This window comes from Herpailurus yagouaroundi, unplaced genomic scaffold (genome assembly GCF_014898765.1).
Source record: "Herpailurus yagouaroundi ecotype Mexico unplaced genomic scaffold, PumYag 250, whole genome shotgun sequence".
Taxonomy (NCBI): Eukaryota; Metazoa; Chordata; class Mammalia; order Carnivora; family Felidae; genus Herpailurus; species Herpailurus yagouaroundi.
This window is the reverse complement of record NW_024412467.1, coordinates 15,387,513-15,414,717: the sequence shown is the minus strand read 5'-3', so window position 1 is coordinate 15,414,717 and position 27,205 is coordinate 15,387,513. Positions and strand designations below refer to the sequence as shown.

The 27,205-nt window shown below is 40.6% G+C and overlaps 1 protein-coding gene across 11 annotated transcripts in view; it reads right to left on the bottom strand.

Annotated features, from left to right (window-relative positions):
• The window catches only part of MAK (male germ cell associated kinase), a 75,372-nt gene that overhangs the window by 34,735 nt on the left and 13,432 nt on the right, over window positions 1-27,205 (bottom strand). For all 11 annotated transcript variants that reach the window (XM_040460688.1, XM_040460690.1, XM_040460687.1 and 8 more), the window contains 8 exons: window positions 25,884-25,938; window positions 25,101-25,222; window positions 20,517-20,596; window positions 17,559-17,691; window positions 14,450-14,621; window positions 13,325-13,492; window positions 7,044-7,349; window positions 2,385-2,557 (listed from right to left, as the gene is read on the bottom strand). In XM_040460688.1, the coding sequence (XP_040316622.1) occupies window positions 2,385-2,557; window positions 7,044-7,349; window positions 13,325-13,492; window positions 14,450-14,621; window positions 17,559-17,691; window positions 20,517-20,596; window positions 25,101-25,222; window positions 25,884-25,938 (1,209 nt within the window). The remainder of the gene's footprint in view (window positions 1-2,384; window positions 2,558-7,043; window positions 7,350-13,324; window positions 13,493-14,449; window positions 14,622-17,558; window positions 17,692-20,516; window positions 20,597-25,100; window positions 25,223-25,883; window positions 25,939-27,205) is intronic.

The window sequence follows — 27,205 nt, the reverse complement described above, 5'->3', positions numbered from 1 at the left end:
TTCCCCGAGATCAGGAACACGACAGGGATGCCCACTCTCACCGCTGTTGTTTAACATAGTGCTGGAAGTTCTAGCATCAGCAATCAGACAACAAAAGGAAATCAAAGGCATCAAAATTGGCAAAGATGAAGTCAAGCTTTCGCTTTTTGCAGTTGACATGATATTATACATGGAAAATCCGACAGACTCCACCAAAAGTCTGCTAGAACTGATACATGAATTCAGCAAAGTTGCAGGATACAAAATCAATGTACAGAAATCAGTTGCATTCTTATACACTAACAATGAAGCAACAGAAAGACAAATAAAGAAACTGATCCCATTCACAATTGCACCAAGAAGCATAAAATACCTAGGAATAAATCTAACCAAAGATGTAAAGGATCTGTATGCTGAAAACTATAGAAAGCTTATGAAGGTAATTGAAGAAGATTTAAAGAAATGGAAAGACATTCCCTGCTCATGGATTGGAAGAATAAATATTGTCAAAATGTCAATACTACCCAAAGCTATCTACACATTCAATGCAATCCCAATCAAAATTGCACCAGCATTCTTCTCGAAACTAGAACAAGCAATCCTAAAATTCATATGGAACCACAAAAGGCCCCGAATAGCCAAAGTAATTTTGAAGAAGAAGACCAAAGCAGGAGGCATCACAATCCCAGACTTTAGCCTCTACTACAAAGCTGTCATCATCAAGACAGCATGGTATTGGCACAAAAACAGACACATAGACCAATGGAATAGAATAGAAACCCCAGAACTAGACCCACAAACGTATGGCCAACTCATCTTTGACAAAGCAGGAAAGAACATCCAATGGAAAAAAGACAGTCTCTTTAACAAATGGTGCTGGGAGAACTGGACAGCAACATGCAGAAGGTTGAAACTAGACCACTTTCTCACACCATTCACAAAAATAAACTCAAAATGGATAAAGGACCTGAATGTGAGACAGGAAACCATCAAAACCCTAGAGGAGAAAGCAGGAAAAGACCTCTCTGACCTCAGCCGTAGCAATCTCTTACTCGACACATCCCCAAAGGCAAGGGAATTAAAAGCAAAAGTGAATTACTGGGACCTTATGAAGATAAAAAGCTTCTGCACAGCAAAGGAAACAACCAACAAAACTAAAAGGCAACCAACGGAATGGGAAAAGATATTTGCAAATGACATATCGGACAAAGGGCTAGTATCCAAAATCTATAAAGAGCTCACCAAACTCCACACCCGAAAAGCAAATAACCCAGTGAAGAAATGGGCAGAAAACATGAATAGACACTTCTCTAAAGAAGACATCCGGATGGCCAACAGGCACATGAAAAGATGTTCAGCGTCGCTCCTTATCAGGGAAATACAAATCAAAACCACACTCAGGTATCACCTCACGCCAGTCAGAGTGGCCAAAATGAACAAATCAGGAGACTATAGATGCTGGAGAGGATGTGGAGAAACGGGAACCCTCTTGCACTGTTGGTGGGAATGCAAATTGGTGCAGCCGCTCTGGAAAGCAGTGTGGAGGTTCCTCAGAAAATTAAAAATAGACCTACCCTATGACCCAGCAATAGCACTGCTAGGAATTTATCCAAGGGACACAGGAGTACTGATGCATAGGGGCACTTGTACCCCAATGTTCATAGCAGCACTCTCAACAATAGCCAAATTATGGAAAGAGCCTAAATGTCCATCAACTGATGAATGGATAAAGAAATTGTGGTTTATATACACTATGGAATACTACGTGGCAATGAGAAAAAATGAAATATGGCCTTTTGTAGCAACGTGGATGGAACTGGAGAGTGTGATGCTAAGTGAAATAAGCCATACAGAGAAAGACAGATACCATATGGTTTCACTCTTATGTGGATCCTGAGAAACTTAACAGAAACCCATGGGGGAGGGGAAGGAAAAAAAAAAGAGGTTAGAGTGGGAGAGAGCCAAAGCATAAGAGACTGTTGAGAACTGAGAGCAAACTGAGGGTTGATGGGGGGTGGGAGGGAGGAGAGGGTGGGTGATGGGTATTGAGGAGGGCACCTTTTGGGATGAGCACTGGGTGTTGTATGGAAACCAATTTGACAATAAATTTCATATATAAAAAAAAAAACTAAAATAAAAAGCTAAAATAAGAAACTAAAATAAAAAACTAAAATAAAAATGGACACAAACACAACAACAACAACAACAAAAATACTGGGCATCTTTACCGTGAGAAGCCAAGATTCTTACCTTCCCAGAGGTACGTGTGCAGATTTGGGGTTTATGGAAGAGAACAATATTAAGCTACTTATTGCCTTTAATGTCTCCCTGCATTTGTATGTCCTGAGTGACATAAAGTTGATACATGATAAAAATAGATTTTCCTGAGGGATGTGAAATCTTACCGGAATGGGGTATCTTTTTTCCTCTTTTCTTTGAATACACCCATGCTCGGCCGCTTGGAATAGGAGGCTCCAAGATCGTAATCCTCATACTCTTCCCAGCTGTCTCCAGACTTGAACACCGTCTGACCCCAGCGCCTCCTAGCACTTTTGTGCCCCAGGGTACCATTTGGCTTCTGTGGTGGAAAATCAGTCATCATCATCTCTAATCATTTGCTGAATGCCTTTTATGCACAAGCTACTCTACCTTATACTAAGAGTACCTGATCTCGAGGGGCCTTCCATATCGTTAAGATAACACGGACACACGTTGAAAAGTGTTAACAAAAATAGGTAGCACGTGCTAAAAACAGGATAGGGGTTCCGAGAAAGGAGAGATCTCTGACATTGGGTTGGGGGAGGACTCGAATACTTAAGGATCAGAACTGCTCATCGCTGTATAATTTGGAAAACTGCCATGGGTGACTGTCTCTTTGGGCAAGTGACTGAACGTTTCAAAGGCTCGGTTTCCTCCTCCTTAAATGGTGATATGCAATGTTTATCTAATTAGTGTTTCTGAATTGAATAGTAAAATACATCGGAAGTCCTTAGGTTAGGGCCTAACGCGTGATGAGAGTCACTGAGTTAGGTGGTACGATTGTTATTACTATTATTGTTGTTGTTCCAGAGTTTGGAAGAGGGAAAGAGGGTGACTTTCTGATAGAAAAGTGCCAGAGTGTGTTCTGGGAAGGAAGGGTGGTTGGTGCTTATTAAGGCAGATAGTTGGTGCTAGAAGTAGTGAAAGACAGGGTTGCAAGGACAGACTGACGCTGGAGTCTGAAGGCCTTCCAGCGTCTGCCTAACGAGCTGCAGCTCTCCTGTGAGCAGTGGAGAACACTGGATGTTTTTTGAGCTAAAAAGTGAGGAGATACAGGCAGCATTCCCGAAGGCCAGACTCTTCCGATAGGAGGCCTTTGCAGTTATACTGGCATGCAGTGGCAAGGGCGACAGATTCCTAGTCGTCGGAATGCTTGGGAAAGAACACGTGTGCTCTTAACAAGGAATTAAAGGCCTGGACTTTGCATCTATGTGAACAGATGTGAGAGAAGAGTGTGGCAGCACTTGTCGCAGCAGTATGCTTAAATACCTGAAGTCCTAGCTGCCTTTGCAGCTGTTTGTAGCCATGTGACACAGTCTAGCCAATGAGTTGTCAGTGGAAGTCTACTAGAGGGATTTCTGGGACAGCTAGCATGACATGCCAGTGTTTTGTTTTGTTGTTGTTGTTGTTGTTTTTAATGTTTATTTATTTTTGAGAGAGAGAGAGAGAGAGAGCTCAAGCGGGGAAGGGACAGAGGGAGAGAGAGAGGGAGACACAGAATCCGAAGCAGGCTCCAGGCTCTGAGCTGTCAGCACAGAGCCCGACGCAGGGCTCGAACTCACAAACTGTGAGATCATGACCCGAGCAGAAGTCGGACGCTTAGCGGCCTGAGCCACCCAGGGGCCCCATCACTCTTCCCTCTTCTAGAATGCAGATGCCATCCCAAAGGGACAGCAGCCATGTTGTGGCCATAGGAAGGAAAGCTGCTTGGTAAGCATGGTAGAACAGGAGGGCAGAAGCGGTCTGGTTCCTTCTACAGGCTGCCGCAGCCCTGGTTTGGCCCACCCCTGGCTTCTTGTCATGTGGGAAAACAACCCATTACTGTTGGAGCCTCAGTGGCCGGGTTTCCGTCGTAAGTCACTGAGTGTAATCCTAATGGATGCAGAGAAGGAAAGGCAGGAATCATTTCAGGATGGGGGCCCTGTCAACAGAAATAAGGAACGAGGAGGAAGACTTGGCTTGGATCAGAGAGTGGTTTTATTCAAATTTATTTGGGGTGTTTTTGGGGTTTGTGAACCGAGGAGTCCAAAAGGCGATTGCAAATTAGGGAATTTGGAAGCAAGGTCAGCAAATACAGTTATCTTTGGAGCATGATGTTGAAAGAATGGATATACTATTGCTTGGAGCCCGTGGTGTCACAGTGATGGCCCATGACGAAAATGGTATTTGCCAACTTCTGTTATTGTTTTCTTTGCCGGGGAGAATGAGCTCTAGACTAAGGAGAATAAAAAGCTATCAGGTCCCAGATAAGCAGAGCTGATCAAAGGTTACACTTAGCTGAGTTTGAGGCTCTGGTTTTGGTGGAATGGTTTTTTAGGGTGCTGAGTCTGTGTGCTTCTGAACAGTGTCAGTAACATCAAGTCGTATGCCTGAGAAGACCGGAAAGGGGCAAATGTACGTAATTTTTGTACCGTAGAAGGTGGAGTTTTGCCAACTCCACTTTAATACGTTTGGTATAGGATGAGGACAAAGATTCGAAAATCAGTTGCTAAAGGGAAAGTTTTTGAGCATCAAGGGAAAGGAGTGGCAGACCACGTAGGCAACCATTTTTTATAAGAAGCACACAACGTATATAGTCTGTGTGGCCTTCGACAAAATGGGTGACAGGGTCTTTGAGGCTATCAGTGAAGCGACAAAAGGACAACAAGGCAGGGTCAGTACTGCTGACCACCCCCCCCCCCCCCCCAATTTATAACCCACGTCTAATGTGATGGTATTTGGACAAGTGGCCTTTGGAAGGTAACTGGGGATTAGTGCCCTTATGAAAGAGACTCCAGAGAGCCTGCTTTCTCTCTCTGCCACGTGAGGACAAAGCAAGAAGGTGACATCCACAAACCAGGAAGAAGGCCCTCCCTAGGAATCAAATTGGCTAACGCTCTGATCTTGGACTTCCCAGCATCTAGAACTGTGATAAAATAAATTTCTGGCTTAGAGCCACCCACTCTATGGCACTTTGTTATAGCAGACTAAGTACGTAGTTCGGTACTCTGACCAAGAGTGCTGCCAATGGATCAATGTCCATCTAGAAGAAAGTTCTAGTGGCCTGCCCAAGGGCTCCCTGCCATTCTGTTCATCATGAAGGTATAGGGCCAGGGTATTGGGCACTTTAACTTAGTGCATACCAGGGCTGGGCATAGTACGTGGCACTTAGTAGATACTCAGTAAATATTCTTTTTCTTTTCCTCTCAGTACGAGTCAACATTTGATTGTAAATCAAATCTGGTTCTGGGGTGTTGGAGGCGATTCACCATGGTTTATACTCCCTGCCTGCTGTTCACCTCTGGTTCTAGCAGCCTCATTCTAACGGGGAAGCAGGATGGTGAGGGGGACTCAACAGCTCCTTCCTACCCAGGAAGCAAGGATTACTCAGTCATTGGTGAATGATGTCATGTGCGGAGCACATGGGGGAACCGGGGATGTTTCTCCCAGAGAAAAGGGCAGGCAGTATAAGGGCTATTTTCTTTTTTTTTTTTTTTTCAACGTTTATTTATTTTTGGGACAGAGAGAGACAGAGCATGAACGGGGGAGGGGCAGAGAGAGAGGGAGACACAGAATCGGAAACAGGCTCCAGGCTCCGAGCCATCAGCCCAGAGCCCGACGTGGGGCTCGAACTCACGGACTGCGAGATCGTGACCTGGCTGAAGTCGGACGCTTAACCGACTGCGCCACCCAGGCGCCCCATAAGAACTTTCTAATAGTCAGAAATGCCCCAAAGGTGATGTGGATTCCTCAGGACCCTGGGGGTGCTGAACAGAAATAATGTGGACAATTATTCACTCATTTGTTCAACAGATGTTTGAGAATTTACCATGTGCCAGGCACCATTCTGGGTTTGGGGCCTGTACTGATAAACAAAACAGACAACATCCCTGACCTCATGAAACTTACATTCCAGTAGGAAGAGCCAGATAATAAACAATACACATAAGATACAAATAATTAATTGTATGTTAGAATACGTCAGGGCTTTGCGAGCAGGGCTTGCTTCTATAGGGGTGGCAGGAATGGATAAGGAACTAGGCAGTTTTCTTTGAGATCTCTCAGTCCTACAATGCCCATAATGCAATGCATTTGGGAGTATACATCTTGAGGAGCCAGTAATATGGCACATGACGAGCTCCCTGAACCGACCAAACAACCGAAGTCGGAAGAGGAAGTTTTTATACTATGCCTGACACTTATAAAAAAAAAAAAAAATCTGTTCATGTTCAATAGTATTTAAAACCAGTATAAAATTACTGTTAAAATCCTTAAGATTTTAGGGTCAGCTCTCTTGAGTCCCATATTCTATTAAATGCTTTCAGTTCTTCTGTATCTGAGTAACTGTTAAAGTCTGTAACATCAAAACTTTATTACATTAGTTTTGGTGGTTTTTCTTTTCATAAACCATATTAGAATTTTAAGTTATCTCATGCTAAGCCCCGGCCAGAGGAAGCAAGGACTTTAACACAGAATCATATTCTACATCTTAAAAAAATTTTTTTTAGGGGGCGCCTGGGTGGCTCAGTCAGGTAAGCGTCCAACTTCAGCTCAGGTCATGATCTCATTGTTCCTGAGTTTGAGCCCCGCGTCAGGCTCTGTGCTGACAGCTCAGAGCCTGGAGCCTGCTTCGGACTCTGTGTCTCCCTCTCTCTCTCTGTCTTTGCCTTCCCCACTTGTGTGCGCTGTCTCTCTCTCTCTCTCTCTCTCTCTCTCTCTCTCTTAAAAATAAACAAACATTTCTAGGCATTTTTAGGAATGCCTAGAAAACAAAAGCCTAACCGCACCAAACTACTGTATATAAAGGATCCTCACGGGCTACTTACGGCCGGCATGTTTTTGACGATGCTTGGAAATAGCGTCTGTGGCTGCTTCTGCTGCTTCGGCGCTTGCAGGACACTCGTGTTCTGTGGCGGCTGGATGGACCGCAGTGGCTGGTGGCTGTTCTTCGGCTGCGGCTGTCTGACAGTCTGCTCGTTTATGTCCGGCAGAGGCTCAGGTTCTAGATCATCTAAAGATGGCTTCGGCTCTGGTGGTTGCACCTGCTTACTGTTTAAAGATTGTTTTGATTCCAGATGATGTGAGGAAGGTCCTAATACTTGACCAACTTGAAAATACGGGTGTTTCAGTGCCTACAAAAAGCAGGGAAATAAGAAATGGAAAACGGTCTCACCGACATGTATTGCACATGAACTACTGACCGGCGGCGAGCTCAGCATATAGAACTAGACTAGATAAGCTTCAAAGACTCAGAAAGCATCCAGTTTTCCCTTACGTGGTACCTTCAAAAAGAGGACTGGGAAGTAACGATTTAGGAAAGAAATTTCTTTTAAAAAGCAAAGTACAACATAGTAGGAAGAATGTCAAACTCACATGTAATTTTAACATCCAGGCAACACAACCGTTGTATTTAAAGATTCTGTATGAAAAAAAAAATCTAGCTTATAAACACTGGCCAAATTGGACGCGATTCATTCAAACTAAAATGCTAGATACTGATCATGGTCCAAAGGCATTAGGAAATGAGTTAAGAAAACCTATGTAGTTCATTTTCAACGGTTAACTTTATCACATTATATAAAATTCAGGCCTACACTTAGCCTAAGGATAACTACATACCTACTAGCAATAAAAAAATTCTAAGAAAGGAGATGACAAGTGAATATGTTTTAGAGTGTATTATAGCACTATACCAGATATTTATGGAAAGAAAATATAAATAATAAAAAATCACTGAGGGTTTTTTTTTTTAATTTTTAAAAATGTTTTTATTTCTGAGACAGAGAGAGAGACAGAGCGTGAGCAGGGGAGGGTCGGAGAGAGAGAGGGAGACACAGAATCTGAAGCAGGCACCAGGCTCTGAGCTGTCGGCACAGAGCCCGACATGAGACTCGAACCCACAGACTGTGAGATCGTGACCTGAGCCGAAGTCGGACGTCCAACCGACTGAGCCACCCAGATGCCCCTGATCACTGAGTTTCAACTAGTTCAGTCAGCCACTCGCTGCTGCTGCATGGAGGTGGCAGGTGGAGTGGAGGACCCCTCATGACTGTCTGGGGACATGAGCTACAGTAGAGGTTCTCAACTGGGGGCGATTTGTCCCCTCTGGAGACATTTATTTATTGTCACAATTTGGGGGTGGGAGGTGCTCCTGGCATCGAGTATAATAACAGGACAGCCCTACAACAGAGGTGATCTGATCCAAATGTCGGGAGCACCAAGGTGGATGAAAATTGACCTGGAGAACGTCCGAAGTCTTCTGTGCAGCTCAGCTGTGGAGGCTGAGCCCCTTACCAGTGAGCCTGTGCCTGGATTAAGGAGGAAGGCTCCCAGTTCCGCTGTTTGTGTCTGTGTGGGGGGCGGGGGGAGGGGAGGGAAGGTGGGAGGGGGTCCTTGAGGTCACCCAGCCCTATTACCCTGCACATCCTGCCCTAAGCTGGTCCCCACCTGTGTGTGAGCACAGCCCTGACCCACAGTTGGCTGCTTCTCAGGCCTGCAAGGGCAGTTTTTGGGGGGACAGAAGTAGCTCTGTGCATGGCCCCTGTACCCTACAACTTCCATCTCTCCCTAACTAGGCCTCCCTGCTTCCACTAAAAAGCAAGGCTATGACATAGTGGACAAGAAAGAGGTTAAGGGCAGGGAGGTGGATTTCGGCGGAGGCAGAAAGAGTTTTTAATTCTGCGATGTCCCCTACCACAGCTGGTGTCCGTGTTAATTACACTGACGTTGCTAAGTGGAGCTCTGCAAACACAGACAATTTAAATACAGCATTGCGTGACACACAGAAGGCACTCAAATTCTGCATTAAGTCATATTAATTAGTGTGTCAATACTCCTGAATTTGAAATGGGCTATATTTTGGAACCAGAACCTTTATAAATGCGTTTCGTAATTTCACGGCTTCGTCTGTAACAATTTTTCCTCTTTAATATCAGCTACCGTCCTTCCAGAGGAGGAAAGTCTTTAGAAATAATTTATTTTTTACTGCTCATGCAGGGAATATTTTAGCATTGCATACAATAAGGATGCATAGAGGGGTGCCTGGGTGGCTCAGTCGGTTAAGTGTCTGACTCTTGGTTTCCACTCCGGTCATGATCTCACGGCTTCTTGTGAGTTCGAGTCCTACATCAGGCTCCTGGCTGACAGCTCAGAGCCTTCTTGGGATTCTCTCTCTCTCCCACTCTCCCTGCCCCTTCCCTGCTTGCTCTCTCTCTCTCTCTCAAAATAAAATAAAAAAATGAACAAAGAATGATTTAAAAAGGATGTATAGAAATTTCTATACATTAAAATGATTTCTAATGCCAACACCAGAAGAAAACTACTGCTCACATTGTGACGGGTTGTTTTTTTCAGAACTTCCTTCTAGTCATGTAATATATGTATATTTTTTTAAAATAAAATCATATTGTATTATAATATTCTAGCCTGCTTTTAAACTTAGCATTTGAACTTGAGAATTCTCTAAAATGGTTTCATTTTAAAAATTCCATTTTTTTTTGTTCTGTGCCCACAGATTATATAATTTATCTGAAGGTATAAAGTGTGCATTACTTCAGGAGCTCATACTGTCTGCCTTAATTCAGATTCCTTAGAAACAGAGCCTAAGAAGGAGATCTGGTGGGTACCAGTGATATATTGAGGGAGTGCTTTTCATGAAAAAAAAAAAAAAAATCTGAAGTGGGTGAAGGATAAGGGTGGGGAGGGGTCAACCTAGGGTACCAACTCTGATCAAGTCTACTTTGGCCTGATCCACAGAGAAGGAGGGGGATTCTGAAATGAAAATCTGACTTTGGGGTTTTGCCCTCTTAAAACAAAGGTATCTTTATGTCAGCCATGCAAAGGATCTAGACTGTCCCCAAAGCAGATGTGTGGGTACGTAACCTCTCAGTGATGCTGGTTTTTGCTGGCTGGAGCAATTGTCCAGGAAAGGGAGCAGCTGTGAGCATTAGCAACCAGCACTTTACAGAAAAGCTGAGGACAGGTGCATCATCCTGGCACAGAAGATCTGGGTGAGGCATTAACAGCATCTACTGTAATATCTGCTATAATATCTTGTTCAAATAGCAGTCTCCATTTTTTAATTGTAGCAAACAGTCTATTTTAATGATGTTTAAACTTGAAATGTTCCCTTGGAAACATTTAGGTTTATACTGCCAATGGAAAGTTTTTAATTAGCTTTTAACATCTGTGTGCAGAAATCTTTATCCAACTTTCTGATTGTTCTTAAGGTTCTTGATATAGTATGTTGCAAAACTATTTTCCATTACTTAGAGAAATAGCTTTTCAAAGGTTTTGTTTTTTGTTTTTTTGTATTTTTTTTTTTGCATTTTACCATGGGGAACAAGGGGGGGGAGCATCAAAAAAATATTTTTGGTAATTTTTATTTCTTTTTCTTTGATTTTTTTTTATTAAAAAATTTTTTAATGTTTATTTTTGAGAGAGAGAGAGAGAAAGAGAGAGCATGAGTGGGGATGGGGCAAAGAGAGAGGGAGACACAGAATCAGAAACAGACTCCAGGCTCCATGCGGGGCTCGAACTCACGAACTGCAAGATCATGACCTGAGCCAAAGTCGGACACTCAACCGACTGAGCCACCCAGGTGCCCCTCTTTTTCTGTGATTTTTTAAAAAAATGTAATTTAGGGGCGCCTGGGTGGCTCAGTCAGTTAAGCGTCTGACTTCAGCTCAGGTCACGATCTCGCGGTCCGTGAGTTCGAGCCCCGCGTCGGGCTCTGGGCTGATGGCTCAGAGCCTGGAGCCTGCTTCCGATTCTGTGTCTTCCTCTCTCTCTGCCCCTCCCCCATTCATGCTCTGTCTCTCTCTGTCTCAAAAATAAATAAACATTAAAAAAAATTTAAAAAAATGTAATTTATTTTGAGAGAGAGTGTGTGCATGAACAGGGGAGGGGCAGAGAGAGAGAGAGAGAGAGAGAGAGAGAGGTAGAGAGAGAATCCCAAGCAGGCTCCACACTGGCAACATAGAGCCTGATGTAGAGCTCGATCTATCAAACCATGAGATCATGACCTGAGCTGAAACCAAGAGTAGGATGCTTAACTGACTGAGTCACCCAGGCACCCCTTTCTGTGACTTTTTAACATGTCTCTTGCCCATTCTTCTTTTTTAGGTAAGAGTTAAAGAGTTTTATTGCATTTTTATTACAAAAGTAACCAGTATTTAGAAACATTAGAAAATACACTGCCACATTTGTTAAAAAGATTTGTTGCTATTTGCCTTCTAATCTTAAGATTTTTATAAGAGAAAATTTTAATTTTATATGATCAAATCTGAGCTTTACCTACACAGAACAAACTGTTGGTCACCCGGGGGGGGGGGGGGGGGGGGGGAAAAAGGGGGAAATCAGTGAAGGGGATTAAGGAGTACATTTATCATGATGGAAAAAAAAATCTGAGTTTTCCCTTTGTGGCTTCTTCTATTACTTTTATTCTCCTCTATTTCTTAGCCTGAGATCAGATACTCACCTATAATTTCTCTAGTTCTTAATAGTTTCGTTTGTCCTTCTTATTATTTAAACCTTCTGTGATTTACTTGAAAAATTGAGAAGTATGGTGAGAAATAACCTAAATTTACTTTTTTCCAAAGAATTAACTAATTGTCCCAGTGATGGTACCCCCCCCCCCCCCAATTTGTGATGCCATATGTACCCTCTGCTGACTTACAGCTTTTGCAACTCGGAGCTGTCTGTCCATTCGTATGCTAGTACCTTCACTGTTGTAATTACTATCACTTTACAGATTGTTTTAATATTTGATAGGGCAAGCTGTCTGCCCCACCACTGTCCTCCAATTACTTATTCAAACCTGTCTTGACTATTCTTTCCCATTTGTTCTTCCAGTTCACCTTTTGAGAACATTTCTCAACCTTATTTCTGAAATAATGTTTTGGTAATTCAATTTTTTTTCTTATTTTAGAGAGAGAGAGTGCGAGCCGTGAGAGGGGTAGAGAGAGAGAGGAGAGATAGAGGATCTTAAGCAGGCTCCATGCTCATTGTGGAGCCCAAAGCGGGGCTCGATCCCACGACCCTGGGATCACGACCTGAGCCAAAATCCAGAGGTGGACGCTCAATCGACTGAGCCACCCAGGTGCCCCTGTTTTGGCAATTTTAATACTGAATTTATATTTAAATAACAATAAGTATACGCTAAAGCTTAGATTTTTTAAATCTAAGCCCTTTGCGAACACAGCCATGGCATTTTCAAGACTGCGACTCCAGAGAACACCTGTAGGATGTAGAAGGGCTAGTCACAGAGGAGCCAAGCGAGGGTACCACCTGCTGCCCTCTTGTGGGGGCTGCAGAGTGAACAATATTCTAGTCCTATGGAGGGATGACACTGTTGTGTGGAGTGAACAAGGACCCACCTCTAAACCACAGGAGAGCACAGAAAATCTGTTTCCTAGCTGAAGAGATGCCTCTCTACTACCAGTGATGAGTTTCTTCCTAATTCTCTGTCACATGCCTGAATTTTTTTCAAATATATTTTTTAATGTTTATTTATTTTTGAGAGAGAGAGAGAGAGAGAGAGAGAGAGAGAGAGAGAGACAGACCATGAGCGGGGCAAGGGAAGAGAGAGAGAGAGACAGAATCCTAAGCAGGCTCCAGGCTCTGAGCTGTCAGCACAGAGCCCGACGCGGGGCTCAAACTCACAAACAGTGAGGTCATGACCTGAGCCGAAGTCGGATGCTGAACTGACTGAGCCACCCAGGCGCCCCCTGAATTTTTATCATTAGAGAAATTGATCTCTTTCAGCCTCAACCTCATTTGAACCGCCAGACACAGAACATCATTGGTGTGGCTGTCTTCTCAATTCTCCCAGGCATCTCGTAGGCCTAGAAATTAATTCATGACATATTGGATGCCTTAGGGTTTTGGGCTTACTTCTCTTGGTAAAACCCTGGTTGAGAATAGACTTGTCTTTGTAAATGAAAATATTCCTGGTATTGTAAACCCTCAAAACAAAAAGGGAAGGGAAGGGAAGGGAAGGGAAGGGAAGGGAAGGAAGGAAGGAAGAAAGGAAGGAAGGAAGGAAGGAAGGAAGGAAGGAAGGAAGGAAGGAAGGGAACAAACACTGTACCAGGGGGATTCATCTTACCTGGCTTGCTGTCGGTCGCTTCTTTGGATCCCAATTTAACATTTCAGACATTAGCTGAATAGCTTCATTACTGGCGTTGGGAATAAGAGTTTTTAAGTTTATAGGAACACACTGGGGAAAGCGGAAATTCATAGAGGATGCAAGCTGGTATCCTTCTGGCCAGTCACTCTATTTAGGGAATATATAAGTGGGTGGGATGGGAGAGCAAAAAAAGAAAAGAAAAATGGTTTTTAGTGATCAATTTAAAAACACAGAAATAATATAAAATCACTGGTTTATGAAAATGTTAGTGTTGACTACCATAAATAGATGAAAGAATGAAACACCAGACCACGTATACAATTCAGTGCTACGGAGAGTATAGAAGGAATATAGAACTGTTAGGAAAAAATGAGAAGGCACTTCTATGAATTTCAGAATATTCAACTCTTGTCAGGTGTTTGGACCTTGAGGATGATATCCAGGTGACTTTGAATAAACAAGGACAACTGATATACCAAGCAGCTGATCATCCCAAAGACCCTTATTATATGTTACATACATCCCATCCAGTGTTAAAAACTGCACATAGCTGGGAAATGACAAATTGCAGTAAATCTCTAATAACTGTTTACTTGTCCGATGTTAACTACAAGGCACATGTGAATACAATTAGGATGTAATGATAATGATACATACTTATTAAGTACGTATCAGAAAGTAAGGTCTAGCTGAATGCAATAGTTAATTGAAAAGTAGTCGGTTCAAGACATCACATGTCCAGGGCAGAGGTACATAGAAAGAAACACGAAAAGCTTAAGCGAAAATGGTCCAGGACACCTGGGATTAATGAGGCGATGCCAATGAACATTCACAGAGCAAGTAGGAGAGTCTAAGCAAGGATATCTATGCAGTCAGCAATGCTAATTATAGAGTATTCCCTTAAGTTCTTAAAGGCAAGAATCTTTTCTTCTTTAGTCTGGTGGGGACTCTGGCTTCTCATCCCACCCAATTAAAAAAAAAAGGATTATAAGAACAAATAACCATTAAAACATAAGCCTATTTGAAAATGAAAGATATAAGATAGCCAAGGTAAAAGTTATAAATAACCAGAAGTTATAACAACTTAAGGACGAGAGTACTCACTTTTTTGGGAGTCCCTAAAACTTGGCAAATCTTAAAGATTTCATCGACCTCACTTGTCCCTGGGAAAAGTGGTCTTAATGTATACAGTTCGGCCATTATACTCCCTACAGCCCATACATCAATGGGAGAGCTATAAACTGAAGATCTTAATAAAACTTCAGGAGCACGATACCTATGAAAATGGAAAACAAAAGAAAAGAGGCCAATTTGACTGTGGGTTCAAAGATGGTGTGGCAGTAAGGTTCTATTCTGTTTGGTCATGCATTTCAACCAAGGGATCGGTATGAAGTGCTTTCTGTGCATCCGGCATTTATACAATGTGTTCGGGTTACGTTGGACGTAACATATCTTCCCTGACCACAAACAGTTGGTGGAGCTGGAGACAAATTTAAATGAAGTGTCCAAGTGGCCTAAGATAGGAACTCAAATGAATAAATATGGAAATAAATGCTGTAACACACAGTTGGGGGGTGGCGGGGAGAAGGGCTTTGAAGGGAAGCAGATACATTCTGAATGAGAACAGTTGTATAATTTTACCAAGCGTTGTATCCATGCTATATTTATATGAAGGATAGAAAACAAAAGATTAGCAAAGATTGTCCCTAAGTAGTGTGGGTTTTTTTTTTCCTTCTTTTTACTTATCAGTTTGAAAGTGCTGATTCCTTCAATTGATTCCATTCCCTTAACTAACATGTATTTTCATGGAGAAAAATACACTATTTACGAGAGCAAAGCTACCTGGTAGGAAATATTCTCACTTCTCACTTCTTTTTTTCCGTATTGAAATGTGTAGATTTTTCAGCCCAAATGTGTCACAGTGTGTGTGTGTGTGTGGTTTTTTTTTTTTTTTTTTTGTTTTTTCTTTTGCTTCTATCCCGAGTACCTTTCTTTGACAGGTTTATTGAGATATAATTCACATAATGTCATAACATACAACTCTCCATTTAAAAGCGTATGACTCAGGGGCTTTAAGTATATTCATGGAGTGTGTAATCCATCATCACAATCAACTTTGACCATTTTCATTGTCCCCCAAAGAAACCCCATACCTCCCCCAAAACCCTGTATTCCCAGTGCTCTAGCTTTACCAGTGGAACCACACGCTTTCTGGTCCTTGGTGACTGGCCTCTTTCACTTAGCATGTTGTCAAGGTTCGTCCATGCTGTGGCACGTATCAGTATTTCATTCTTCTTCCTGCCGAATCGTATTCCATGATATGGCCCTAGTATACCTTATTTATCCACTCACCAGTGGATGGGCACTTGGGTTGTTTCCAATTTGGGGCTATTATAAGTAGTGCCGTTGTGAACATGCATGTGTAAGTTTCTGTGTGGATGTGTGTTTCCATTTCCCTGGGCTACATACCGGAGAAATGTGTGTGGAGTTGCTGGATCACGTAGTAACTGGATGTTTAACCCCTGAGGAACCACTGACTCTTTTGCACCATTTCACGCTCACACCAGTGATGTGTGAGGGATCCGGTCTCTCCGCGTCCTTGCCAATGCTTGTTACTATGCCTTGAGCTTTTTGTGAGATAAAACTCATTGTTTTGAATGTTTTGCCAAGTTTGGATGCTGAAAACAAGTCTCAATTTCATTCCGTTTCAGTATGGAACCTAAATTTACCCAGATGAAAACAGATACTCAACCTAAAACAGAAAGATACTCAACCTAAAACATATCACACCTCTTCTCAATACCCTCCAGGGGCTCCCCAGTTCACCCGCCCGGATTAAGAAGCCACCACAGTCCTTACAATGACCTGTAAGGACCCATGAGATCTGGCCACTCCATACACTCTCTCGCCTCATTTCCTCCTACAGTCGTCCCTGTTCATCCTGCTCTTGGCAGAATTCACGCATGGCGCTCCCGTCTCAAGGCCTTTGCACTCAGCATTTTCTCTGCGTGAAAGCTCCTTCTTGCCCTAGCCTCTCCTTCTCAGCGAGAGCCTCTCTTTACAATAGCAACATGCCCTGTCCTTCCCCTACCCACCCAACTCCCTGTCCCTGTCCATATTTTATTTTTCTCCATAATAATGTATCACCACCTGATTTACCAATATGCTTCTTTTTCCTGGAATGTAACACACATACACACACACACACACACACACACACACACACACAGAAAAGTGCACGTATTGTAAGAGGGCAACTTGATAGATTTCCACAAATAGAACACATCCACTGACGCAGCACCAAGTTCAAGAAAAACCTCTTCCGCACTCACTGTCACTATTCACGTAACTGCTACCCTGACTGCTGACAGCATACATTAGGTTTCACTTTATGTAAGTGGAATCCTACCATATGTACTTTTTTCCTGTTTGGCCTCTTGCTCTCCGCATTATATCTGTGAGACTCAGTCATACTGTTGTGTGTGGCTGTAGGCTTTTCATTCTCATTGCTATAAAGCATTCTACTGGGTGAATATATTCCACTGCTCCTGATGGACGTTTGGGTAGCTTGCAGTTTGGGACTATTACATGTCTTCTGATGAGGATGTGCATGTCTTTCTGTTGGTAATGCATGACGTTTCTTGGTTTTTGGGTTTTTTTTTTTACGTTTATTTATTTTTGAGACAGAGAGACACAGTGTGAGCGGGGGAGGAGCAGAGAGAGAGGGAGACATAGAATCCAAAGCGGGCTCCAGGCTCTAAGCCGTCAGCACAGAGCCCGACGCGGGGCTCGAACTCACGAACCATGAGATCATGACCTGAGCTGAACTTGGATGGTTAACCAACTGAGCCACCCAGGTGCCCTGCCCCCCCCAATGATGTTTTTATTTGTTTATTGGATGTCATGTAAGCAGCATGAGACAGAGATTTTTTTCCTGTGACGTTCACTTCCGTGTTCCCCGTGCCTGAGATAGAATCTAGCACATAGTACGTGCTCAACAAATGTTTGCCGAATGAATGAATCAATTAATGAAATCCTTTTTCCTTCAGAATAGTCATGACCCAATCCTTCTTTCTCCGCAGAATGCAAAAGTCAGTTTTATATTTTGTTTTAAATACTCGATATGGAACCTCCAGAAAGCGATGTAACAATCTTTTGTGGCAAAACTTCAACACAGACATAAACCTCTACAGAATTGCATGAAACTACTCACCATCGGGTAGATACATAATCAGTATATGGTGGCTGTGATCTTAATTCCCTTGCAAGTCCAAAATCAGCAATTTTTACAAGTTCTGGGCCCATACAAAGCAAGTTTTCTGGTTTCATATCCCTATGAAAAAAACCTTGGGAACAGAGAGGGAAAACAATAATTGATCATCACGTTTAAACATACTTGAAACCTAAACAAAATATAAGTGAACTTCTCTGTTGTAATTAGGAATGTGAACTTAGGAAAAAAATAAACCCTAACTATTGTCTAAAAGGTGATGGTGGCAGGCACCCTGCGTTCAAAATAAATTGGCAAGAAAGTTCCCACTGTACCTAAGGTCATTAAAAATTCCCACTTAACACATATTTCTATTTGTGAATCCGGTAAGTTCAAGCACTGAGCTAGACACTGGCCACATTATGATTATCTCCATTAATTTGCACGACCACCTTAAGGACGTATTATGGTCACTGCTGTGCAGCAGATGAGGAGGGGGAGGGCAGAAGAGAAGGAGCCTAATCAAAGCCCGAGGAAAGCTGCCTATTCAGGCTGATGTCACTTATTTGAAAAGTCCATTAAACGAAAACGCAACTGCACCCACTTTAGCCAATTCTTTCATTTGCAGTTGTGTTATTTACCAGCTCAGTTCTCTCCTGGTAGCTGCTTTATTGAAAAGCCCAATAATTATAATGGTTATTTACCAGTTCAGTATGTAAAATAAATGGTGACTGAAGCTGAAAGGCAGGTCAGTGAACACGAGGCAGAAAACCCAGGAAGAAGGACATGAAAACCCTCTTCATACATTTCTAAGGGCCATCTAACGCACGCCGGTGACACACGGGTGGCCTGTATTCCAATGACCTTGCGAGGCGCGAGAGTCAAGAGGGGGCCTGGTCCCTTTTAGGATCCGCTGTAGGTGATCGTTGTGGGAGCGGGTTTCACGTAGCTTCAGCCCGAACTTTTTAAGCCGAGTTTTAAGCCTAAGCTTTTCTAATTCCTTCTAAGCCAGTGCGGGCTCGACATTGGTGACATCACAGCAGTTTTGTACCCAGTGTCATCTGGTACTTCTTACTCAAAATAGCTGCCGAGATCCATTTCACAAACTTCCAAGGGAAATACACTGCACTTTTTTTTTTTTTTTACCGCGGAGACAAGAACAGGAACACAGGTGGTGGGGAGTCGACTGACATAATCCGTAAAATCGTAGAGAATCAAACCAATTACATATTTGTACAGTTGAGGTTTTCCCCATTCTCACTAAGATAAGGGTATTGGTAACGTGGTCCTATTTTAACTAAAATATTAGTGTTATGTTGGGACAGCCGCTGTGTTAAAAATGTTTGCTCAAAGTAGTACATCTGAGATGCTTGTCCACTGTAGCAAGAATAATGTAGCTTCTGTAAAAATATCTATTGTTCTTGGAGTCTGGCGTCCCCAGTCACTGTCATCAGTTGTGGAGCCAACTGCACATCATTCGTGTTCTTTACTTTTAATTCGTCAACCCCCAAGCCAACTTCTTCCTGCATCTCTTATGCTCAGACGTGGCTGGGAGTTCCTCCTATAGACCCAAGGAATCTAAACCAATTTTATTCCTAACCTAAAAAATATCAGTAAATCACAAAAGTCTTTCCAAAAATCAAATAACTCATAATGCTTTTGATTTTTCCGCACATTGGTTTCTACTGGCATAAATTAACTCAGGCAAACATCACGAGTTTCCATGCTGGTCAGTATTACAAAATGGGCTGAAGATGGAAAATCCACTATGAACAGTTAAAACAGTATATGTCCTCTATTTCCATGTAATTAATAAATGACTGGCTTTTACCAGTGGGTTGTAGTATGTTGCCGTAGGTTTTAGACGTTTAAAGGACCAAAAAGTGGGATTCAGGAATGTTCTGACAATGCTTATGTGGAATACATAAGTAGCATTTTTATCTATTTATTTAAATGCTTATTTATTATGAGAGACAGAGAATGTGTGCTCACGTGAGTGGGAGAGGGGAAGAGAGAGAGGGAGAGAGGAAATCCCAAGCAGGCTCTGCTCTATCAGCACAGATCCTGAGGCGAAGCTTGATCCCACGAACCGTGAATCCATGACCCGCACCAAAATCAAGAGTCAGCTGACTCAGCGACTGAGCCACCCAGGTGCCCTTAGATAGCATTTTTAGACATTAAATTATCTCGTGTAACAGTTAAAGGGGAAAGTTTCTCCTTTCATATCTTCTCATATAAACTATGGGATGAAATGTGAAAGGAGACTGATGCTGGTGATTTCCAAACGCCTCCGTTCAGAACGCAGCGGTGGTCTGGCACAAACCCTTCCAATTTAATATCGGAACATCTAGTGATTCTAAACAAATGTTCGCTAAAAACTTTCATACTGATTATGTTAACTTTTTGGACTAATTATTTTGGTTTGATAGGTATATAAAAGACTATAAATTTTAAGATCACATAAATGAGAGATTCATAAAAATAAGACCAAGCACCTTCCTTAATTTCATTCAAAGAACAGAACCGGCAACAATATGAAACACAAAGAACAGAAACAACTAAATGTAAATACTAAGGAAAACTATAAAACACCATAGCATGGGCGCTTTAAACTATTTAAACGTTAATAAGGGGTCATGTGATCAAAGCATTCCGATCTTTTCCAAAAGAAGGGCATTTTGTTTGCTTTGTTTTCATTTCCAGGGTAAAATCAGGGCAGGCGATTATAGGATGAGTTTATTGTAACTGGGACTAACAGCTGATGATCAAAGTGTTAACAAATTCTGCTCTGGAGGAAGATAGTTCGAGATTACAGAAATACCATTGTATATAGTAGGCACATACTCCAAAGTTGTAGTTACTCAATAGAACATTACTTAACAGTTTATGTACAATTCCTGTACGTGACCTCGTGACCTTGACAGTCATCTAAAGAGGCAGGGAAATGAAATTTAAACCTACCATGTTTATGGATGAATGCCAGTCCTTGTAATATTTGATACATAATATTTCTGATGACTGACTCAGGGAACAGCTTGTCTCTGTGAAGACACGAACAAATAAACAGTCAAACAGTCGTGTAACTCTGTTAACCAACCAACCAAAACAAACAAGAAAGGAGATGTTCTTCCTCCCTCGGAGCCCCTGTTAGCCTCATGATACTGGTTAAAGGTAGCTCTATAGTTGTTGAAAGGTTGTAAATGTGAAACGTGACCATTAGAATTTTTGTTTGTTTTGATGTTCGGTAAAAACTCAAACCCAGTAATGAATGTATCTGCACGAATATTCAATAGCTAAATTTTAAACTGTCCCAAGAGAAGCAAAGTAAATTGGAAAACTCCTAATAGTCAAGTAAGCCAGGTGTGCAAATCTGTGTGATAGAGGCTTTAAGAGTTTTAGGGGCACAACTGCTTCAGTTCTGTATTGCCTACTGGTACTGTCCAATGGAAAAATATATTAAGAACCACAAATGAGAAACACTTATGTGTTTACTTTTTTTCTAGTAGCCACATTAAAACAAAAGACACAGGTGAAATTAATTTTTAACAATATTTCATTTAGTATCTATACCAGGTATCATTTCAACATGTAGTCAATATAAAAATTATTAATGAATTTACTTTTTTTTTTTGGACCAAGTTTTCAAAGTCTGGTGTGTATTTTTATTTTACCTTTAAAGAACATCTCAGTCCAGACGAGCCACGTTTCAGGAGTTCGAGAGCCACATGTGACTACTAGCTACAGTATTGGACGGTGCAGCTTTATATGGTATTTACATAAAGACCCTAATAAAGCCTAAATTAAGACTGAAACATATTAGTTGTTAACATGAATTAATTCTCTTTGACCCTGAAACCAAGCAGTGTTTTAGAAGTAATCATTTTAAGCTTTTAAAGCTCATCATAATTTCAACATTTTCTAACATCTTTATCACAGCATGATTGATTGGGTTAGAGTGGGTTTTTTTTTATGTTTATTTATTTTTGAGAGAGAGAGAGAGAGAGACAGAGAGAGACAGAGAGCGAGTGGGGGATGGGCTGAGAGAGAGGGAAACACAGAAGCTGAAGCAGGCTCCAGGTTCTGAGCTGTCAGCACAGAGCCCGACGTGGGGCTCAAACTCATAAACCGTGAGATCATGACCTGGGCCCAAGTCTGACGCTTAACGTTTGACTGAGCCACCCAGGCGCCCCTGGATTCAAATGTTTATTCAAAATGCTCTCAACATATGGAAAATGGCCTATTTCTGAATATTACATTGTTAACTATATTATATGCTTATGTAATGTTCTAAAATATCTCACCAAATGGGCTGAAAACACACAATAGAGAAAGATACACACTGATCTTATATAAAGCTTGAAAATACTATTGATCATATATTATTGAAATATTTTTTAAGTAATTTATTTATTTATTTATTTATTTATTTATGTATGTATGTATGTATGTATGTATGTATGTTAGTAATCTGTACACCCAACATGGGGCTTGAACTCATGACCCTGGGATTAAGAGTCACATGTCTTTCCAACTGAGCCAGCCCCGTATTATTGAAATATTTTTAAAATACATTTTAAAAAAAACAAAATATTTTTATCCTTGCCAACAATTTAAATTATATAATGAATGCTATAAATTAAAGGTACAGTTATAGCATCAGAGCAAAGGTTTATATATATTGGCCTTCAGTTAAAATAGAAAAAAAGATTACGTGAATAAAAAAGGCTTTTAAATTAATCTTGATCCTCAAAATAACGCTTCAGGAAGTTAAGCTACCAAAAACAAAGTGTAAGAAAGCCACTTAGCCTCAAACAGCTCTTTGCCATGTACAACTGTTGTTAAATTTATCCCTCTTACATTGAATAATCATCCAACAGTATCATTTTTATTTCCACTTAATTTAGAAATCATGAACTAAATCAGAACTAAATCATGAAATTCCAAACTTGACTATTTTTATTGTTCCTTTGCTATCGCATTATCCACTCAGCACAGATTTATATATTTTTAAAATCAGATGAAAGTATAACATTTTAAATATTTATATTTACTTAATATCTTTTTTTAAAAATATCTTTTTCGGGCGCCTGGGTGGCTCAGTAGGTTGAGTGTCCGACTTCGGCTCAGGTCATGATCGGGTGGTCTGTGAGTTTGAGCCCCGCGTGGGGCTCTGTGCTGACGGCTTAAGAGCCTGGAGCCTGCTTCGGATTCTTTGTCTCCCTCTCTCTCTGCCCCTCCCCCACTCATGCTCTCTCTCCGTCTCAGAAATAAATAAACATTAAAAAAAATTTTTTTAGGGGTGCCTGGGTGGCTCAGTCGGTTAAGCGGCCGACTTCGGCTCAGGTCACGATCTCGCCGTCCGTGAGTTCGAGCCCCGCGTCGGGCTCTGTACTGACAGCTCAGAGCCTGGAGCCTGCTTTGGATTCTGTGTCCCCCTCTCTCTCTGACCCTCCCCTGTTCATGCTCTGTCTCTCTCTGTCTCAAAAATAAATAAACGTTAAAAAAAATTAAAAAAATTTTTTTTAAATATATCTTTTTCTTCCACAACTATATCTCAATATATCATTTCATACATTTTAAAGAGTATGATTATTAGAAGCCAAACATTTAGGACTATCCATCAACACCTGATTAAAAAACTATTTTGATTTTTCCGTATTCTGGTCCAATACGAATCCATTTACATGTATAACTTTTATATTACGTTTCAATGTTACATAATTATAATTTTTATTTGTTTTATTATCCATTCATAGGCATTTTCATATTCATTATAATTATCACTTTTTTTTTAAATTTTTTTTTTCAACGTTTATTTATTTTTGGGACAGAGAGAGACAGAGCATGAGCGGGGGAGGGGCAGAGAGAAAGGGAGACACAGAATCGGAAACAGGCTCCAGGCTCTGAGCCATCAGCCCAGAGCCTGACGGGGGGCTCGAACTCACGGACCGCGAGATCGTGACCTGGCTGAAGTCGGACGCTTAACCGACTGCGCCACCCAGGCGCCCCAAATTATCACTTTTAATGACTACAAAATAATCTCATCAGTATGATACAGTATAATTAATGTATTCTCCCCCTGATAGTTATTTCTTTTAAATAAAAGAGAGGTGGGAAGCATGGTATAGCCATTTAACAGAACATACTAACAATAGTAACTGAAGATTATGTATCAGCAAAACAAAACGCTTGTAAGTGAATCAATCAAATAAAAAAGTTATCACCACTAAAATTGAAACTAAGTAAAAAAAAACCATGCATGCCTGTTTCCATGGGCTAGAAAGAGCTGGAGAAAAATAAACACTGATTTGAGGGGTTGAAATTTTCTTTACCATTATTTTAACTGCTATTAATGATAGGACATTAGCCTGTGGAGCATAACAGGCATTCAATAAGTATGTTTTGAAAGAAGGAAAAATGTGATTAAAGAAAAATCCACTCACCATCCTTAAGGATTACTTTGAGTGGGTATGTATGTGTGTATGAAAGAGATACAGAGATAGCAATCAGCATTCCACTGGGAAGTGTGTTTATAAAGTATTATAGGATCTTTTGTTGAACACCTCTGGCTTTAAAAGCGGGTAAAATGGGGGCGCCTGGGTGGCTCGGTTGGTTAAGCATCTGACTCTTGATTTCCGCTCAGGTCGTGATCTCATGGTTGTTGAGATTGAGCCCTGTGTGGGCTCTCCACTGTCAGTGCAGCAAATAAACAAACTTAAAAAAAAAAAAATCAAGATAAATATTTCATATAAACACACACACTGTACTTTTTGAAACAAAACCTGTCTACAGTTGAATGCTCAGTAATAAAACTGGCCTTGGACAAAATTGAGAACATTTTCATTGCTTCATTACTCTGTCCGGCACTTTGTGAAAGGTTCATGAAAGAAGGGAGGAAGGAAGCAGGTTTCATGAAGGGATCTAGTAAGTTCATTTATTAGAACATTTAAGTGAATGATAAGACTTGATGTGTTACCAATTCCAAAGAAATCCTCATTTTAATTTCTAAACGTGTGAAGAGAGAGAGCTTCAGTCATGTGCCACGAGCTCGGGGAGGTAAATATTTTGCTGGTAGCTACTGGTCTCATGTGGGAGATTAATGTCCATTTTACCTGCTTTAAAAAAAATGTTTACTTATTTTACAGAGAAAGAGAGCGAGAGCACATGAGTCGGGGAGAGGCAGAGAGAGAGGGAGAGACAGAATCCCAAGCAGGCTCTATGCTGTCAGCACAGAGTCCGACACAGGGCTCGATCTCATGAACCATGAGATCCGGACCTGAGCCGAAATTAAGAGTCAGATGTTTCACTGACTTGAGTCGCCCAGGTGTCCCTACCTTGACTTTTACGAGATGACACCAGAAAAATGGTGACTGTGTCAGAGCTGGTTCTTCTTCGAGTTATGAGGATATCAGCTAATTAGTTTGGATTCACTCTCGGGGTGACCAACCCTTCATGCTGTAAAGTGTGACGTGTTGAAGGGATCCAAGGAACTCAGAGAGGAGGTAACAGGGAAAAAATTATGGTGTTTGTAAAATAAAGACATACCTGTCTTTCATTAATTGATAGAGGTTTTCTTTCATATATTCAAATATAAAATAGAGATGATCATTTTCTCTGATGACTTCTTTTAGTTTGATCACGTTGGCATGGTTAAGCTTCTTGAGAGACTGCAGCACAGCAAATACGCAATAAAATTCTTAAAGCCAAGTTATAGAAGTTGGCAAAACCTCATCAGTGCTACCTATGATAATTACCTTAAGTGATCTTCTGAGCTCATTAATGAATTCAGTTTCAGTGTCTACAATATTTTACATGACTAAGTTAAAGCAAGCAGTGATTGTTTCCAGTAATGAATGGAAGGGCAAACATAAACAGTTGATGTTACCCACCAAACGTTTCAATCTGTCACTTTTGTCTCTCCCGTCTATTCAACAGGTTTAACTTTCTTCTGACTTAACTGTGTGACATTCCATACAAATGTCTCCAAAAATGTATCCAGGTCATACAGCATAACATAGAAAGAAATGGTTTGTAGTTGTTAAAAGTTGTCTTTCCTTTGATAGCATGAAGGAAAGTGCTCTTTTAAAAGTGAGAGTGTATACTTTCAAATATGAGGGTAATTTTCTGTTCTCCACTGACATTTGGATGGGGAATGAGAAATTACTTTACGTAGGAAGATAAAAAAAAAAAAACATAAGAAATACAGTTATCTTTGGACTGCTTCCTACAAAGAACAGAACAACCCCTTCAGCAGCCATCTTCAGAAATGGGACAGGGTGAGGCAGAGTTAAGGCCTCCTTGGGTTCTTTCCATCCGTAGGTTTTTTACCTTAACTTCTCTCAAGTTCATACATTCATCCCAAGAATAGAACTTTCTCTTCATCCTGAAATAAAATAAGAGAAGTTTAGTGTACAGGGACAGGATTTCCAACACCAATAACACTGTTGGCTTTCTTACTCTAGTTTCCATTTTGGGCAAGCTATGATCTCTCTCTTCCTCCTCCTTAAAAGGGAGCCACCTCCCTTCTGTATATCTCAAGGCTGTTTGGTACAGGTTCACACTTATGTCATACCTGAAATTCTGCTTTAAACACAATGGTGAAAGTATTACCATTAATCTTCCTTTCTGGGTGAATTCTCACATGTCTCTAATCAGTTGATTGTGTTTTTCTAACAGAGCCTCTTCCAAATCTCTTTCTAGAACTTAACAGATAAATATGAAACACTGAGGTGGAGAGGGGAAGGAAGTCATAAATTTTGGGAGCAAATGTAGTAAAATAATTTGATCTGACAAATTCTGTATCATTACCCCAGCTTTAAACAGGAAGCCCATAAAGTTAAGTGATTCAAGTCAATAAAAATTCAAAAGTAACCAAACCTTAGAAATAGCTTTCTTTTCAAAAAGATTTTGTTCTTAATTTTTATTCTTGAAGTATAGTTGACATACAATGTTGTATTGGTTTCAGGTATATAACATAGTGATTCGAAAATTATGTACATTATGAAATACTCACCATAAGTGTAGTCCCCATCTGTCACCATACAATGTAACTACAGTATTATTGACTATTCCCTTTGCTGTACTTTAAAAAATTTCCACATATGCGTGAAATCATATGGCATTTGTCTTTCTCTGACTTATTTCGCTTAGCATAGTACTCTCTAGCTCCATCCACATCGTTGCAAATCACAAGATTTCATTCTTTTTTAATGGCTGAGTAATATTCCTCTGTGTGTGTGTGTGTATAATTATCACTTTATATATATAATTTATATAAATGTATGTAAGTGTAAGTATATGTATATAAGTATATAAGTATATTTATATATACTTATATATAAGTTATTATACAAAATATATAAATTATATATAAAATACATAAATATAATATATACTTATATAAAATATAATATATATTATATAAAATACAATAACATAAAATTATATCTAATATATAATATTTATACATAAATATATATAAAATATATTATATACTATATACAAATTATATATAAATTATATACTATATATAAATTATATATATAAGTTATATATATATATATCTATAATTATCACACACCCACACATACATATATACCACATCTTCTTTATCCATTCATCTATCAAGGGACACGGGTTGCTTTCATATC